At 47.6% G+C, this 16,068-nt stretch overlaps 1 protein-coding gene across 2 annotated transcripts; it reads right to left on the reverse strand.

Moving 5' to 3' along the window:
- Positions 1–683: 683 nt before the first annotated feature.
- fgf18a (fibroblast growth factor 18a) lies at positions 684–13,476 on the reverse strand. 2 transcript variants are annotated; one of them, XM_048231897.1, is made up of 5 exons: positions 12,074–13,476; positions 7,246–7,285; positions 6,718–6,895; positions 4,730–4,836; positions 684–2,455 (listed from the first exon to the last, which is right to left on the reverse strand). In XM_048231897.1, the coding sequence occupies exons 1-5, from the start codon at positions 12,103–12,105 to the stop codon at positions 2,186–2,188; spliced, it is 627 nt and encodes a 208-aa protein (XP_048087854.1). In that variant the 5' UTR covers positions 12,106–13,476; the 3' UTR covers positions 684–2,185. The 2 variants fall into 2 exon arrangements, with proteins under 2 accessions (XP_048087854.1, XP_048087853.1); XM_048231896.1 differs by having other exon boundaries at positions 6,718–6,898.
- Between the last annotated feature and the right edge of the window lie 2,592 nt (positions 13,477–16,068).

Here is a 16,068-nt window from a genome sequence, read left to right on the forward strand (position 1 = left end):
AAGCTTTTATTTATTATATTTGTGTCTGTCTGTCTGTTCCTAGTGTGTGTGTCTGTGTCTGAGTGCATGTGTCTGCTGGGTGTGTGTGCTTCCTGTGGGTCTGTGGGATTTTTCCCATAATTCCTGCAAGTCTCAGGTCACTACTCGGTTCTCACGCACATTTTTCAAATTCCTTCCTCCACACCATTACCATACACCTTCCACCCTGGGTTTGGCTCCCGAATCTTTCCACCGTTCCGCCAGCGCCGTTCCAGAACCCCCTCGCTCCGGATCCCTGCCTCGGAATCGAGAAATCCTCCGGCTTTTTCCCACTGAGTCAGCTGTTTGTGCCTGCAGATCGTATTGGCTCATCCTCAAGTGACAGATCTACAGTTACCACCACGGGAGGGGGGGAGGGGGGCAATTAACTAGAGTGCCATGGCACTCGTCTTTGTGAGACAAGTGTCTGAGACCGAAGACAAAAATGGATTGGGGGGATTTCTCGTCTACCCGTCTGGTAACAAAGACTTATTCAGTAACATGCAAAAACCTGGTGGGTGAACTAATGCCTTTGAACCATGAGAGACTGGATTTGTTTTCTGTGGTAGAAAGCGTAGGGATGTCTGTGGAGAAGGTGAAGGAGGAAAGGGGGAAAAAGGAGCAACATTTTCTGATGCACAGTTTTTCTGGAAGATTTACTGGCTTGTAGAAAGGCTGCCATACACTGAGATGAAATAAATAAGTGAAATAATTTCATAATAATAACAACAATTATAGTAGCAATCATAATAATATTGCTTATTTAGCCTTTACTCTTTATATATATATAGAATCTTTATATAGTTTTTAATGGGTTCCCTTTAATATTTGTGTATGAGACTTTGGTTAATCCATAATGTCCTCGTAGCAGCATGTCATACTGTCTCAAAACTGGGAATATCGTTCCCTGTGTCATTTCTATAGCAATGCAAATGCAAAGAGAATATGCCTCCACCCCCTTTGCCCTGTGTTTGAGTGCTTTCTATTGGTTGCAGGGTTCAAAAAGGGGTGTGGCTATCTTGTCCATCATTGGTCTCCAGTTGTCTTTGGTCATTGGATATTGTTTTTTTTGGTGCAGCTGATATCTGGGTGCTTACTTTTTTTTTTTTCATTCATTTGTACATTCCAGTTCTTGTAGGGTTCTGTCCTTCAAAGGAGAGTGGCGAAGTGATCACCAATAGTCGTCCTCAAAGTCTCCCTGTGGTAGCGTCCAAATAGGGTCTTTGGTGCACTTCCTCATGGGCACTCGTTCACTCAACTCGCTCACTTACACATGAACATCACATATGAGTTCACTTCTCAAAGCACAGAGGGGAATGGAACAAGACAAAGTCCGCAAGTCAAAACATCTGCCACCAAACAATTACCGGTCCTTCCCTTTGGGTTCCTCTTCCACTAGTCAGACACACACACACACACACACACACACACACACATTAACATTATATATTTGGATGTCTGGGTCCTGTAACAGGGGAATCTATCTACTCCCCAAGTTGGGATGCAGTCCTTTATTTTGGTTGCCTTGTCCTGAAGATCCTGGACAATGTCTCCCAGGGGCCTGGGAATGATCTGAGTTTACCTATTCTGATCCGGTCAAGAGTCCAGCCCAAAAGCTGGTCTGCTCTGCGATAGTTCCTTGGAGAAACCTGGTTCCAAACACAGGACAGGATGGTCGGCGGTGGCCCAACTCCACCCACCAGTTCTGGGTCACCATCTGTCGGCTAGTCTCTAGGCTTCTCCATATGTGTCGGGAGCCTGTCGTTGTGTGGTCTGTCTGGTTCAATACCCAAGACCAGACCGAAGGAAAGGGCAGGTGTGTCAGTGCCGACCTTACTGGAAGGATTGATGAGATGATGTCTGGCAGTCCTGCAGTCAGACAGCTGCTAGTCAAAGTCAGTCCTTTGTCAGAGTCAGACATGTCCTCTTTTATTTTAGCACAGTTTAGCATTAAACAGGATTAACCCATGCTAGGCTAGTTGGCATAAACTTAGCTTTGGCCGCGTTAGCATGTCTTCCTTAAACAATCCAGTCATTTTACAAGGCTGCAAAGGAGAGGGACTGTCAGTCTGGTTAGCAAGTCCCGGGGTAACATTAGCTTGGTCCCAAAAAACAGGACATTTAGTGGCCTTTTACAGGAGATGGGGAGAGAGAGCGTTAGCAAAGGCTAGCGCGGACGAGCGGCTCGAACTCGTTTGCTCCGCTTGCTGATCGTGGTGAAGCGGAAGAGCGTCACGTCGGGCTGCTCCCCCGGTGGGAAGCGCTTCATGAAGTGCACATCCTGCTGGTTGGGTAGCGTGTGCGGGCCGCGCCGAGGGCGCCCCCTCTTGGTGAAGCCCACGTACCAGCCGCTGTATTTGGCCGACATCAGTGCCGTGTAGTTGTTCTCCAGGACCTTCTCCACAAAGACGCAGTCTGAGCTGCGGTTACTGGCCTTCTAGGAGAACCCAGATACACACAAAAAACAAGATGGATGGACAGAAACAAGACACACAGTGACAGACACACACACACACACACACACACACACACACACACAAAAGAAAACAGGAGTGTTTTACACACACAGTTTTCTACTAAAGAAATGAGGATGCCTATCTTTGTTTAGGAACAAAGATTTGAAGGGGAATTTCCATCCATGTGTCATTAACTTCTTTACTTTTCTCTTGTTTTCAACAAAAGGAAAGCCTTTCCGTTTATAGAAATAAATGGTCCAATTTGGAGAAACTCCTGGTAAATCTCTAGGGGAGAAATCGCTTTCTTGCAGAATGTCATTACATGATTTGGTCTCAAAATTGCTCACAGTCGCCTTGTGAATTGTTTTATGGTAAGAACGTGCTCAGTAACTCATTTGTTTTAATAAAATAACATCCTATTTTTACTTCCATGTTAAATTGAAAAAATAAAACAATAAACAGAAGCTTTTTTACCTCCATGTTTCTACCTCATCTGGCCAACCATATACTGTATTTTATGCCAGCAATGGAGTTTCTCCAAAATGACTAATCCTTCAAACATGAATGGCTTTGTTTGGTTGCGTAGGAGCATGATATAGGGTTGAAGCCATGCCATAGCTCTTGACTTGAATTTTCTTGTACTTGCTTGCATTGTTCTCATATGGCAACAAACAGACAGGCGCAAAACTTACATAACATTTATTCTTGTTTACAGCAGATCAGGCTTTATTATCTTAATTGATAGCCATCATGAGATACCATGAGAGAAAAGAAAAGTTTCAGCGTCGTCCAATTGTATTTACTGTAAGATTCAGGTAGCTTTCCTAAAGACTGAGCTGGCATCCCTGTATGCTAATCATTTGGTGTTTACACCAGTCGGAGTGGTTGGTCGGTGATTGTTAATTCATTGTGTTAAAGGACAATTCCGGCGCAAAATGAACCTAGGGGTTAATAACACATGTGTACCGAGTTCGACTGTTCGCTGGGATTTGTTTTCATGCTAGTCGAATGTGACCAGTTTTATTGCAAACCGCTTATTAGCGTTTAACGCTAGCCTTCGGGGCAGACGTACAGTAAAAAGAAATCGTTATTTCTATACCACTAACAAGGCTCAAAATAGCACTGTACTTACACAGTAGCATAATGAGGGTCTTTACATGTTAACCGAAGCATTGAGAACTTTGTAAGTGTACAGGCAGTTTATTAAAAAGAAACACATTACCGTTCACATCTGATTCACTTACAGGCAGACGCTGGGATGTGAAGTGAATCTCGCGTGAAATGTTGTTGCCGAAAGAAAGTACTAAGTGCATAACAGAAGCACTGAACGCAACAGGACACATGGCAGGTTGAACGAATTTGAAGACATCGAGGATGAACCCTTTCGGTTTGATGGACGTCCTTATCTTTTCAAGCCGAAATATACTGACTGCGAGAGCTCCGTGAAAGGGCTACGAGAGAGAGAGCTTGTAGCCAATGCAGCAACACAGTGTACCTGCGGACATTGTGAAGCTAGGCCACCGAAGAGGAGTGCCTGTGTTGCATGGAGTGGGACCTGTTGCGTCGCGACACCCAAGAGACGCAGTGTTTTGTAGAGTCTGAAGATTTCCCCTCATTGATAAACAGGGCTGTAGTTGAAACTTTTTTCCATGTCCCGAAAAGAAATTGGAGGCGGCGATCCATACCAGAGGGACCAGATGGACAGTTATCCACTATGTAAGTAGCCTACACTAGACAAGTTATGTTACATTGGAGCTATTATTTCTGATAGGCCTATATTGAGCAAATTACGTTTGATTTTAGTTCACATCGCCTGCCTGTATATGTGAACCAGACGTGAACGGTAATGTGTTTCTTTTTAATAAACTCCTTGTACACTTAAAGTTCTCAATGCTTCGGTTTACATGTAGAGACCCTCATTATGCTACTGTGTAAGTGTGGTGCTATTTTGAGCCTTGTTAGTGGTATAGAAATAGCGATTTCTTTTTTTATGCCTACTGTACGTCTGCCCCGAAGGCTAGTGTTAAACGCTAATAAAGCGGTTTGCAGTAAAACTCACATTCGACTAGCATGAAAACAAATCCCAGCGAACGGTCGAACTCGGTACACATGTGTTATCAACCCCTAGGTTCATTTTGCACCGGAATTGTCCTTTAATATTGCTATCAAAAATGTCACATACTTCTCTTACTCATCAATTTAACCCATCAGCTGCAATTGACTTTAACAGATGGCGTTATGGCCAAAGGACTCACCTTGCCCACCAGCTTGCCCCTGCGGTTCATGCACAGGTAGTAGTTGGTCTCTTTCCCCCGGATTCGCACCTGGCTGCCAAAGGTGTCCGCCTCCACTACGAGCTGGGCTTGTGAAGGGACAGGCAGACAAATGCAGAGTTATTAAAATGTACAAACAAAGGCAGCAGAACGCATCCTTAAAGGCCTATTCAAATCAAGGTGAATAATATCTTTAGATAGACACGCAGACGGACTGAGGATTGTGTAAGACAATTGATCAGTGTGGCCTCTGCCACTAAAGTCTTTGTTTGACACAATTACACAGAAGAGATAACTATCCTCTATGCCCATGTCGATCCATTTCTGCTGACAGGTCTATACGCACAGCATAGGCTAGCCGATCGAAACAAGGAAATTGTGTTTTCTCTCTCTTTTTCTCCTCTTTCCAACTAGGATTAGATGTTGTCCTCCCTTATCCCCTCTAGATCAACAGCTACACAGCTCTTAATTCATGCCGTATCTCTTTTCCCTGCTTACCAACCCTCTGCTGAGTGGAAGGCCTTTTGGAAGGAAAGGGGCCATGCTTGTTTAAAAATAAACCCTTGAAATGGTTCCTACATGACCTTTGTCAACAGAAGGGTCATTTAAGATCAATATTTTCCCCCCCTCTCACTTCCCTAGTCTCTCCATCCATGTTCCCCCACTTGCTGGGTAAATACGTTTTATTTAATCCCCCCTCAGAGCTGAGTTCTTATTCCGTTTTTTTTTCTCTCTTCTGTTTTCTTTTGATAACATAACCCCACAACGAGCTAGGGATAGATCTAACTGAGCCCCTTGAGATATTAAGCCTCAATGCTATTGCCTATGCTATTATATACAAAGTGTGGCAGTTGCCATGCATTATTATAATTAGCCAACAATGCTGAGAAAGAAAAAAATATTCATTCTCAGAAAAAAATACTTCCTGGTTTCAGATTTCAGCTTTTTACAATACCTCAGACATCATTCAGAGGGAGAGAGAGAGGGGGAGAGCTGTATGTGTGCGTGTGGGTGTGGATGGGTGCATGTGTGCATCTATGTGAGTGAGTGAGTTTGTGTGTGTGTGTGTGTGTGTGTGTGTGTAAGAGAGAGAGAGAAAGAGGAGGCGGAGAGAAACAGCCGGCTATTCTGAACCCAGCGAGGAAGACAACAGGGTGAATGAGAAATCAATAGTAAGATCAATGGGGAGATGAGTTTCTAACACTACGTCTAACACCAGGCCTGACTGCACTCTGGCTCTCGGCCTTTTGTCTCGGGCTGTCTGCGCCTGTGAATCATTGTGTCAGCAGCCACTGAGGTCTTTGTCTCCTCTAGGCAAGTTCAGCTGCCCTGGCCTCTGAATGCACGTCTGCCTGAGCTACATTTCCGATCACTGATGCTCTAAGAGCACTACATGTTTAACTCTGTGTGTGTGTGTGTGTGTGTGTGTGTGTGTGTGTGTGTGTGTGTGTGTATGCCTGTGCCTCTCTATGTGTGTGTGTGTGTATTGTTGTTCCTGATTAAAAACTAAATGTGCAAACACATTTTTGTAGCGTTTAGGATTCTTTAGCTACTTGAGGTCAATGGGAGGTCCCCACTAAAATATAAAAAACAGGAATGTGTGTGTGTCCAGAATGAATGTATAAACTAACAACTATGTCATGTTGCTAACCACCATGCCATGTCATATCAAAATTGCCCCCCAGACAATGCTTGGGTCTTGCACACTCTGGTCATATCTATGATATCCATTCCATCCATTTGAAAATGTATGTATATCCACATTAGTCTTTGTCTGCCTTGGGAGTCGGCATATCTGTTCTCCCATTGTCTCTCTCTGTATATGTATGTATGGGTGTACGTGTGTGTATGCATACTGTATGTGTGTTTGTGTGTATACATGTGTCTATGTATGTGTGTGTGTGTAAGTACAGTATGTGTGTGTGTATACATGTGTGTGTGTGTGTGTGTGTGTGTGTGTGTGTCCTTACCATATTTGTCTCCGTCCTCTCCGCGGGCACTGATCCTGCGGCCCAGCACTTGGACGTGTTTTCCGCTGGTCCTGCTGTAGAGCTGGTAGACTCGGTGTTGCCGGCGGCTCACGTTGTCTCGCACCCCAGTCTGGTTCTCCACATGCACGCTGAAATTTACCCCATCGACCCCAAACACCTGCTGGGCCCAGGCAAGCAAGAGGGAGGTATCAGTTTCACTGCTCAAGTGTATTATGTCTTGCTCTCTCTCTGTCTGACTCACTCCCCCTCTCTCTTTCTCTCTCTCTCCCTCTATTAGTCTGTCTTTCTCTCTCTCTCTCTCTCTCTCCTTGTGTGGTTGTCTGCATGACTCTTGGCTCTCTTCACGGCTGACCCTGGGCTATCTGTGTCTCCATCTATATTCCCTTTGCCGTACCCCTCTTTTGCACTTCCCCCCTTTTTCCCACCGATTCGCACTCTCGCTCTCATCCTACTCTGTCACTTCCCCTTTTCATCTCTGTGTCGTTCATGCGCATGTCGAAAACTCACCTGCAAAGGATTGCACATCACCAGCAACATCTGGATACATCTGAAGAAGGAGAGGGGGGACAGGAGAAGAGGAGAACATAAATATCGATACAGAACCGAAGTGCTGCACGACTTGCACTCTTTTTTTCTTGAATTGTCCTGTGCCAGAAGTAGATTTATGTCCACATGTACCATGCAGTGGTGGTTAAATGGAATTAACAGAATGAATGGTGTGATTTTGCACTGTGCTCAGAAATGAAGGGGTGTAAGGGAACAATATGAGTTAACTTGAGATATATGCATTTAGAATAGAAATAACAAAATAGGTATGTAATGGGTAAATAACAGACTAGGAATACAAAAAGTAAATGTACGCGTACAAGCCACGTACAAGACTTCCAGGAGAAGGGGGGTCATGGTCTGAAGTAAAACCTGACATAAATCTGTCTGCACTAACACAACTAAATAATGTATAAATATAAAAAAATGAAATGCTGACATCTTGTATCACGTCTGTGTCATAATGATTTCCTTGGGTCTTCCTATCTGTTTGTCATGTCCCTTCTCATTACTGATTGAGCTCCAGTGGGCACCTCTGTGACATCACATCTTAGACCTTAGAACAGCTCCAGCACTCCATGTCCTTCTACGGCTCATACTTTACCCCAGCCCAGCATCTTACGTGTTACAAGCTATGGGAATTCAACCGCCCCGACCAAGCAATAATGGCACCACCTGCATAGCCATGCTTTCACACGTACAAGCCACGTACAAGACTTCCAGGAGAAGGGGGGGGGGGGGTGTCATGGTCCGAAGTAAAACCTGACATAAATCTGTCTGCACTAACACAACCCTTTGGAAAACATAACAAAGGAAGTGACAGTTATGTCATAAGGGAAGCTTAAAAACTTTAGACATGGCAGTCGCAGAGGACTTCTGTGTTTCCATTCCAATTGTAGTTGAAATTGGATTCCATCTGGACCCCAGTGCCACAGTACGCTGTTCCCGTTCCCATTCTTCTGGAAAGGAGAGCGACGGGCAGTTCTTCCATGAGAATAGCATAATGTCCAAAGAATGAAAGAAAGAAAGAGAGAGAGAGAGGGAGGAAAAAAGCCTTTTCCTCCACTGAAATACTTTTCTAGACCATCTCGGCAATGCTAAGCACATTTGCCTCCAGACTTCTCCTTAAACGGTCACGCCGCACAACCCAAGCTTGACCGCAAGGCCTGATGCTGCAAGACTGTCCAGTTTGATGAAGTCAAGGTGTGTGCGCGCATGGGCGTGTGTTTGTGTGAGTGTGTGGGTGTGTTGAGTGTGTACGTGTGTTTGACTGTCTGTTAGCCGCACCTAGAGGCAACCTCTGTGTCAACCCACAAAGATGTTGGTGTGGTCAGTCAATTCAGTGTGTATGTTTTGGCAGCTCGCTGTGCTGTGTGCATGTGTATGTCCGTGCTGTCCACAGAGTCCAGCAGAATGCAGCGCGAAATAAAAATCGAACTTCCCATCGTCTGTACCCCGGCATGCCAACTACTGCCCTACGCATGGGCGTGTCCCTCTCCAGCACTGATCTGCACAAACCTGCCAAATTGCTGAGGTGAGAAACGAAAAAAAAAACCTGAAGTCTGATCATGTAATCCTTACACCCTGCTTTTGGCATCAGAACATAGAGTTTGGCTGGTAACGTAAGATGCCGATCCCCACCATTTTCTCTCTCTCTCTCTCTCTCTCTCTCTACTCTCACCCTTTCCTCTCCCTCTTTCTCTTCTTGGTAGAAGTGAGTGACAGGGGGTTTGATCGCCAGGCCTCGTGGTGTTTTGGATGCGGAGGCGACCACTAACACACACACACACACACACACATGCACCCACACACACACTGATGGCAGAGCGAAAGAGAGAGTGAGAGAGAAAGAGAGAGAGAGCGAAAGAGAGAGAGAGCAAAAGAGAGAGAGAGAAAGAAAGAGAGAGAGGCGGCTGGCTCATCGCGAGACAGGGTGTGTTCTCCACTGATGCCAAGGTCCTCTCTCTCTCTCGCCGAGCCACTCCTGTCTAAAAGGGGTGACCCTGTGACCTTTTGGCGGAGTGGGGCCTAGGAGGGAGGAAGCAAGGCGGCCCGAAAACAAGCCGTCCACAACAACAGGGGCTGCCCCGCGTGAGTCACCCGACGGGCGAGGATGAGGAGGCAGAGGAGGAAGAGGAGAAGGAGGAGGGGAAGGAGTAGTTGTTCCCCACATGCTCTCAGCCACAGCACCCAGGGCCAAACGCAACACTGCGGCCAGATGATGGTGCGCAGTGCACTGGCTGGGCCTGGTGGTGAGCTTATTGTTTCCTCTCGGCTGAAGTGCTCCTCTCTCTTTCTTTCTCCTGCTTTTTTTTTCTGCCCTCCTTCATCTGGCTAAATTTGGTAATTGTCTGTAGTCTGTTGAATTTCTGGTGAACTCTCTCGCACTCTTCAAAAAAAAAAAAAAAAAAAAAAAAGAGAGAGAGGAAAAAAAATCTGTCGGAGTTCCACTGGCACCACCACTCGGGCCTAATAGATTTTAAGACAGGAGACAGACAAGGATAGAAGAGCAGTGAAAAAAAACACACACACAGACTTTCGGGGGGGGGGTTAGAATGTGGAAACAGTCAAAACTGCTTTTCTCACTCCCTGTCTCTGTTCTTCTCCGCTCATTCTGTCTTGGGAAGGGGGTGACTCCCCCACATCGTCCCAGTCTCCAGCAAAGATATGGGGGAGAGAGAAAGATGGAGAGAGAGAGAGAGAGAGAGAGAAAGAGAGGGGAGGGGAGGTATCGGCAGCTGACAGCTGGTCCAAAGCAGACACAGATGCACGCAACTCAACTTCAAACCACTGCATGATAAAGAACGACGGAGAGAGGGAGGGAGGGAGAGAGAAAGAAAGAAACAGAGGCTCTGTCCTTCATCAGTCACCGTACCTCAGCCCTGGAAGCAGGGGGCTGTACGGCTCTATTAGCGGTTGTGAACTTGGCCACGAGGACTCACCCACGCTCCCCACCACACCACGTGCGCCGCCAGCCAGCAAATAAAATCCTCTCCCATGCAAATGACCTGAATGGGGGTTTGAATTCGCAGCCAAGGTGAACTAGGGGAACGCTTTGATTGGCCTCACACACGCACACACACACACACACGCACGCACGCACGCACGCACGCACGCGCGCACACACACACACACACACACACACACACACACACACACACACACACACACACACACACACACACTCTAGGTTACACGAGCGCGCTGCCTCTGGAGCGTCGCACGGTAGCGGTGTGGGTGCAGGCGTGGGCAAAAAACACCTACTGGGCTCAGCACCTGCTACTCTGTGTGTATACTGTCTCAAACGTCCATGCCCCTGAGTCTGCGGGTATGCGCCCTGTGCCCGAAAACATCTGTACGTATGGGTTTGGAAATGTGCGCTCTCTGGCTGCGAAACATGGTGGCGGCACACCAAGAACGCCGACCTCCGTACGGTATCGGCGCATTCCGTCTGTGCGACTGTGCATGCCGCCGCCACCTCTCCGTATCGGCGCGCGCTCGCTCTGGCAGCGCCAGCGCATCTGCTCCTCGCTCGCTGGCCCCGTACCTATGCACACAGCCCCGTGCAGGTGAGAGTGCGTCTGGGCGCTTTGAGGACTCTCAGCTGTTCAAACACCACGCTTAGCGGCGGAGGAGGAGGGGGGGGAAAAAAACATGATTCGGGCTGAGACTCTGGATTCTCCCTATCCCTCCCAAACCACAGTGGGCCCAAGGCCTGCCAGAGTAAGGTTGAGAAGGAGAGAGAGAGAGAGAGAGGGAGGAAGAGAGAGGGAGAGAGAGAAAGAGAGGGAGGGAGAAAAGAGGGGAATGGGGGGAGGGAGGCAAGAAGAGAGAGAAATAGAGGAGGCGAAGGAGAGAAGGGAGAGAATGCAAGTAGCCGGGAGCTCTTACTTCTCAGTGTTCTGTGGTCTGAAGCCAAAACAAGCAGTAGCCTGACATCATCAACCTGTGACTGGCTCTTCCTGCAGCAGTGCGTAGAGCAGCACTTTGGGCACTGGAATCTAATGCTGCTGGCTGAAGGTAAATATCTACCAGTGCTGACTTGATACACCTCTGGGCCTACAACCCAAGCCGGTGTGTGTGTGTGTGTGTGTGTATGTCAGTTATCTAGACTGGAATAGTACAGCAACTGTACTGCCTTGGAGTGTGGTGGCACAACACAGGCCTAATAAACATAGAGTCGTGGTTAAAGTATTAAATGAGCTGGATGCCTTTGCTAAAAATGAGAGCCAAACACCACAGACAGATGATAAAGTACCAGTTTCACGGCCATTAAGTCCGACATCCTTGAGAATTATTAGATAATTGAGATAATGCTCCTTTGCCCGGTCTGTGAGCCAATGCAAGAGACTGAGGTCTGGGCAGAATATAGATTATCATTCTCACAGCTCTATCCACAGGTTGGGAAAGGAATGATAACTATCTCAAGATGACTGCCATGTGTGCAAACCAGGGTTGACAAAAAGGAAAAGAAAAATAAAGACAGACATTTTTTGAACCAGACACACCTAAGGGAGTCAACTGGAAGCATATTTCTGGTTTGTTTGCGTTGGATACCTATCCATATCGCCTAACCTGACATTACTCTTGAGACACTGGCACCTGTCTCTATGGTGACCCTGTAATGGAGATGTCACAATGCACGAAGGCTAACAGTAAACGTCACAATAACAATTCCATTAGCAAATAATTGCTGCTGCACTATAAAAGTCCAAGACCCAGTCACTGCAAACAGTTTGAAGACATACAGTGGAGTTAATTTAATAAGCTAATAGTTATATAAACTTACAAGACAGTCAGCGTGGAGAGAAGGGACCGCATCTCTTCCCCCACCGCGACGAAACGTCGCTCCAAGTCTGTCTCCTCGGCTGTTCCGAGCTGCTGTCCGCGTACCGGGAACACTCCGGTGATGTCGGTAGGTTTATGTGTGTCTTTGTAATCCGACGAATGGTCGTGGGGTCAGCGAACACTCCCGTTGGCATCGGCGGTGAGCATCGCGTCCCCCAGCGGCGGAGGGTACGGGGGGAGGACGGGGGAACCCGCGGTGTGAGTGCCACTGTGACCGTTCGCGGCTGTCACGGTGGTCGTGGTGGTGCGCGGTTAGCAGCAAACAGGGGCGGGGCAATGTGAGGATTGGGGGGGGGGGGTCAGGTCATTCAACAGCCGTATTCTTGGAGCTGCAGGGACAGGTGAAACGAAGTTCAGCCACAGTCAGGATCCAAAATCCGTCTTCTATCGGCCGGCCCTGAGTTGCAGAATATTCAAGAATGAAATAGGTTTCTATGAAAATAATCCTGGTGGACTTCGTTGTCTGTCATGCCTGTTCACACTGTCTGTTGCAGTTAACTTCGCTCGATCCCACAGTTAAAATATATTTTCCGAGCGTCGTGGAACATTTACGATAGCTTTCTTAGTTACAAGTTGATCTTTTCATCGGTAAACACGTCCTTTTACGAATAAAATCCCGTGGATGGAAAAGAACGGGCATGAGCGATGGGCTGAGGGATGGGTCGGTAAGGGGAGAAGGGAGGAGTAGTGCGAACGGAGGCGGGTGCTTCAGCTCTAGTCCGTACGAGGCAAGGTCAGGCGCCGCGGGAGGCAGGATACCTGGGCGGGGTGACGAGGGCGATGTGGACGCGACTGCTCTGCAGACTCCGGATGCTGCACGGTAGACTGGGTCATGGCTGCACCTCCTGACGGGGTCAAAGGGTCTGTGGCCCGGGGGACACTGACCAACAGTGTCCGCTTGAGTGGAGGAGAGCCCGAAGCGGTCCAGCTCAGAAGATGGGGGGAAGAGTTGAATGAAAAGCAGAGGGTGAGAGGGACAGACAGAGAGAGGGGGCGGGGGAGAGCAGCAGAGAATGGGAACAGCTGTGACTGAGGGGCGAACCCAGCCACCCGCGACAGCGCAGAAATGACAGCCGCGCTCTGCACCTGATTTCCCGGATTTCCCCAGGCGTCTCAGCCGCTGGCTGCTTGGTTCATCCACAGTCCCGTCACAATACCAGCCAAAACACGGGGGGATGACATCACCTCAAAAATGTTTGAAGGGGGAAATGTAATCCGAGCTTTTTAAAATTATTCTTAAATGGTGAAAGTTAGTAGTTCACTCAAAACAAGACCCAGATGCGAGATAGAATAAAAACAACAGACGTTACAGATTCGAGAAAATACCTCCTCTGTTTCAGGTCTCTCTGTATGTAATTTCGAAGTTCTTCTTGAAGAGGGTCCACTTTATCAGGTTGACAGATCGAACCTTCGCCGTCTCCGTCCTGTGTTTCTTTCTCTCACATGAGAAAAAGTGAGTAGGCTACAGGAAAAGCAAACAGATAAAAGCCAACTGAGCCTCGTCCGATGAGAATATGAGAATGTAGACTACGCTTTGAAAAATGCCCAGGGTTCCTTCCGCAACCGTTTTCCCTCTTCGCGCTGATGAGAATCTACACGGGAGAGGCGAGTCAGCGAGAGCAGAAATCCCACTCCAAGAAAAAACCGAACAAGATTTTAACAGCGGTAGATCAATTCACCCCTCCCTCCCCAACCCCCTCGTTCTCTCTATCCCTGTTATCACTTTCCTCTCTCCCACTCTCATACACACACCACCACCACCATCACACGGACACGTATTGGACACAAACGAGATTCAGTCAGTCATTCTGTCACGCCGACCGACCACTAATGCAAAAAAATAAAAAACAGTAGTCTAAATGTCACAGTGTGTTATGACCATTTGCGTGCAGTTGTCCAACGTAGCAAGGTGTGTGCATGCTATGAGTGAGTGAGAGCGCGAGAGAGTTCTAATAGTGGACGTCACCTGGGATAATGGGGGAAAGACACGACGGCTTCCCGACTTTGTTAGTGTGTTTGGGGGTAGGGGGAGGGCTACCATTCCACTCCTTAACTTTACCACACACCGTTATGATGAGACAAGCGGTGAAGGTGAAAGGGGATACGGACTTCACATCATCGGTGCGCGAGGTAAATGCTTTTGAAAGTGATGTATTTTGATTCTACGTTTCATAACTCCAAACTCAAGAGGGGAGAGTGGAGGGAACGGGAGACAGTTCGCTTAAAAGCGGGAGGGAGGTATGTAAGCATAGGGACGGATCCAAAACGAACATTTCTCAGGGAATTCGGCAGCAACGCCCGCTCTGCGCTCCCAACCCTCCCACCCCCTTACCGCGACAGAACCGCAGACGGTCAGCCAAGCCAACACTCGCTATCCCTCTCCAGTGTACCCCCACCCCCGCCCCGCTCTCGCTCTCTCTCTCTCTCTCTCTCTCACACACACACACACATTTTGAAACGCCAGGCAGCTTACTTTTCTGTGTTTGAGAAGGCTTTAATGGGTATTTGTGTGTTTGTGACAGAAGACTAGTCTCTCTCTCTCTCTCTCTCTCTCTCTCTCTCTCTCTGTGTGCGTGTGTGTACATGGGGGCAGTGGTATCAAAGAAGGACAGTAGTTAGTCAGAGATCTGGCCTCCTCACTTCGCTTTCCATTCCTCCACCCAGAATGACATTGCCCTGCCTGCAGTAGAGTCTTGTTGTTACAGGCTGATCTGAGACCTGCCAGTGGGCTCTGGGGTCAGTCTCCACATGGTGACTCAAACTGTTCTGAGACTGACCTTTCCCACCCCATAAAAAACAAATCTTGTGCCGGCACATAGAGAGATGGTGTTTGTTTAAGAATGACAGGGGGAAAGAGTAGGGAAGGAAGAGGCTGAGCGGACCCACATAAATCACCATAGCAAATAGCCACTGCAGCGCTGTAAGCAGAGACCATTGGAAACACTGTGTGGTCAAGTGGAAGCAGGTAGTCATATCAAAGCCAGGCTGACTTGTCAAGCCCAAGACACTTATTTGCCACTCTACCCTACATGATTACAGTTTATGCTCCTATTGTTCTTCAATTTTATTCTTACACAATTTTATTCATGTGTTTTCTTTCACCATTCATTTGTTTTTAGAAATGAGTGACTTACAACAGACTGTTACACATTCAGTCCTATTGATCAGTCCACTGCGTAGCATTGTTTCTCTGTTCACAATGGGGGAACGTTGAGCCTATGTATTTTTGAGTGAGTGGGTGTTTAAGTCACTGAATGAATGCCTGAAGGCTGATTGCCCGAAGCAACCCTGCTATACTGTGATCTAATTTTAAACAGAGCAGATCTTTCTCCTCATGTGTTCTTGATCCATTTTTTTTTAATACCGGGTCTGTTGTTCCATCCCACCTCTTCCCCTTCCCTTTACCCCCCCCCCACCCCACCCCAACTCTCTCTTTAATTCTTCCCCTTGTCCTTTTTTTTTATCTCCCTCCCTCTCTTTGCAATGTTTGTGGCCGGCGTATTGATTGCCCATGTCTTTGCTTTTGCAGCTCCTGGCTATTGATTCTTGGCAAAAGACATCTGAAATACACACACACATACGCACGCACGCACACACACACACACACACACACACACGCGCACGCACACACACGCATGCACGCACGCACACGCACATGCACACACTGATCACAATTTTTTCTCCCTCTCTCATTCTCTTTCTTCGGACATTATCTCTATCTTTCCTTCTCAGTCTATTCTTTCTCTTCCTCCTGTTCTTTTTCTCCCTTTCTCTCTCTTTCCCTTTTCCTGTCTCTCTCTCTCTCCTCTCTCTCTCTCTCTCTCTCTCTTCTGCCTTTCTTTCGGCTGCCCTCCCTTCAATTGTATCGGCAGAGGTGTGGATTGTTGAGTCTGACTCTTGCTGTCTTTGGCTGCGGTGCGGCGTCTGTGCGCTCAG

Source organism: Alosa alosa, chromosome 21 (assembly GCF_017589495.1).
Source record: "Alosa alosa isolate M-15738 ecotype Scorff River chromosome 21, AALO_Geno_1.1, whole genome shotgun sequence".
NCBI classification, from domain to species: domain Eukaryota; kingdom Metazoa; phylum Chordata; class Actinopteri; order Clupeiformes; family Clupeidae; genus Alosa; species Alosa alosa.

Coding starts and splice junctions, on each gene's coding strand:
- fgf18a (XM_048231896.1), bottom strand. CDS start 12,105: ATGCGGTCCCTTCTCTCCACGCTGACTGTCTT. Junction 4,837..6,717: donor AGAGGACGGAGACAAATATG/GTAAGGACACAC, acceptor TCCCTTCACAAG/CCCAGCTCGTAGTGGAGGCG. Junction 2,456..4,729: donor GGGGCAAGCTGGTGGGCAAG/GTGAGTCCTTTG, acceptor GGGTTCTCCTAG/AAGGCCAGTAACCGCAGCTC.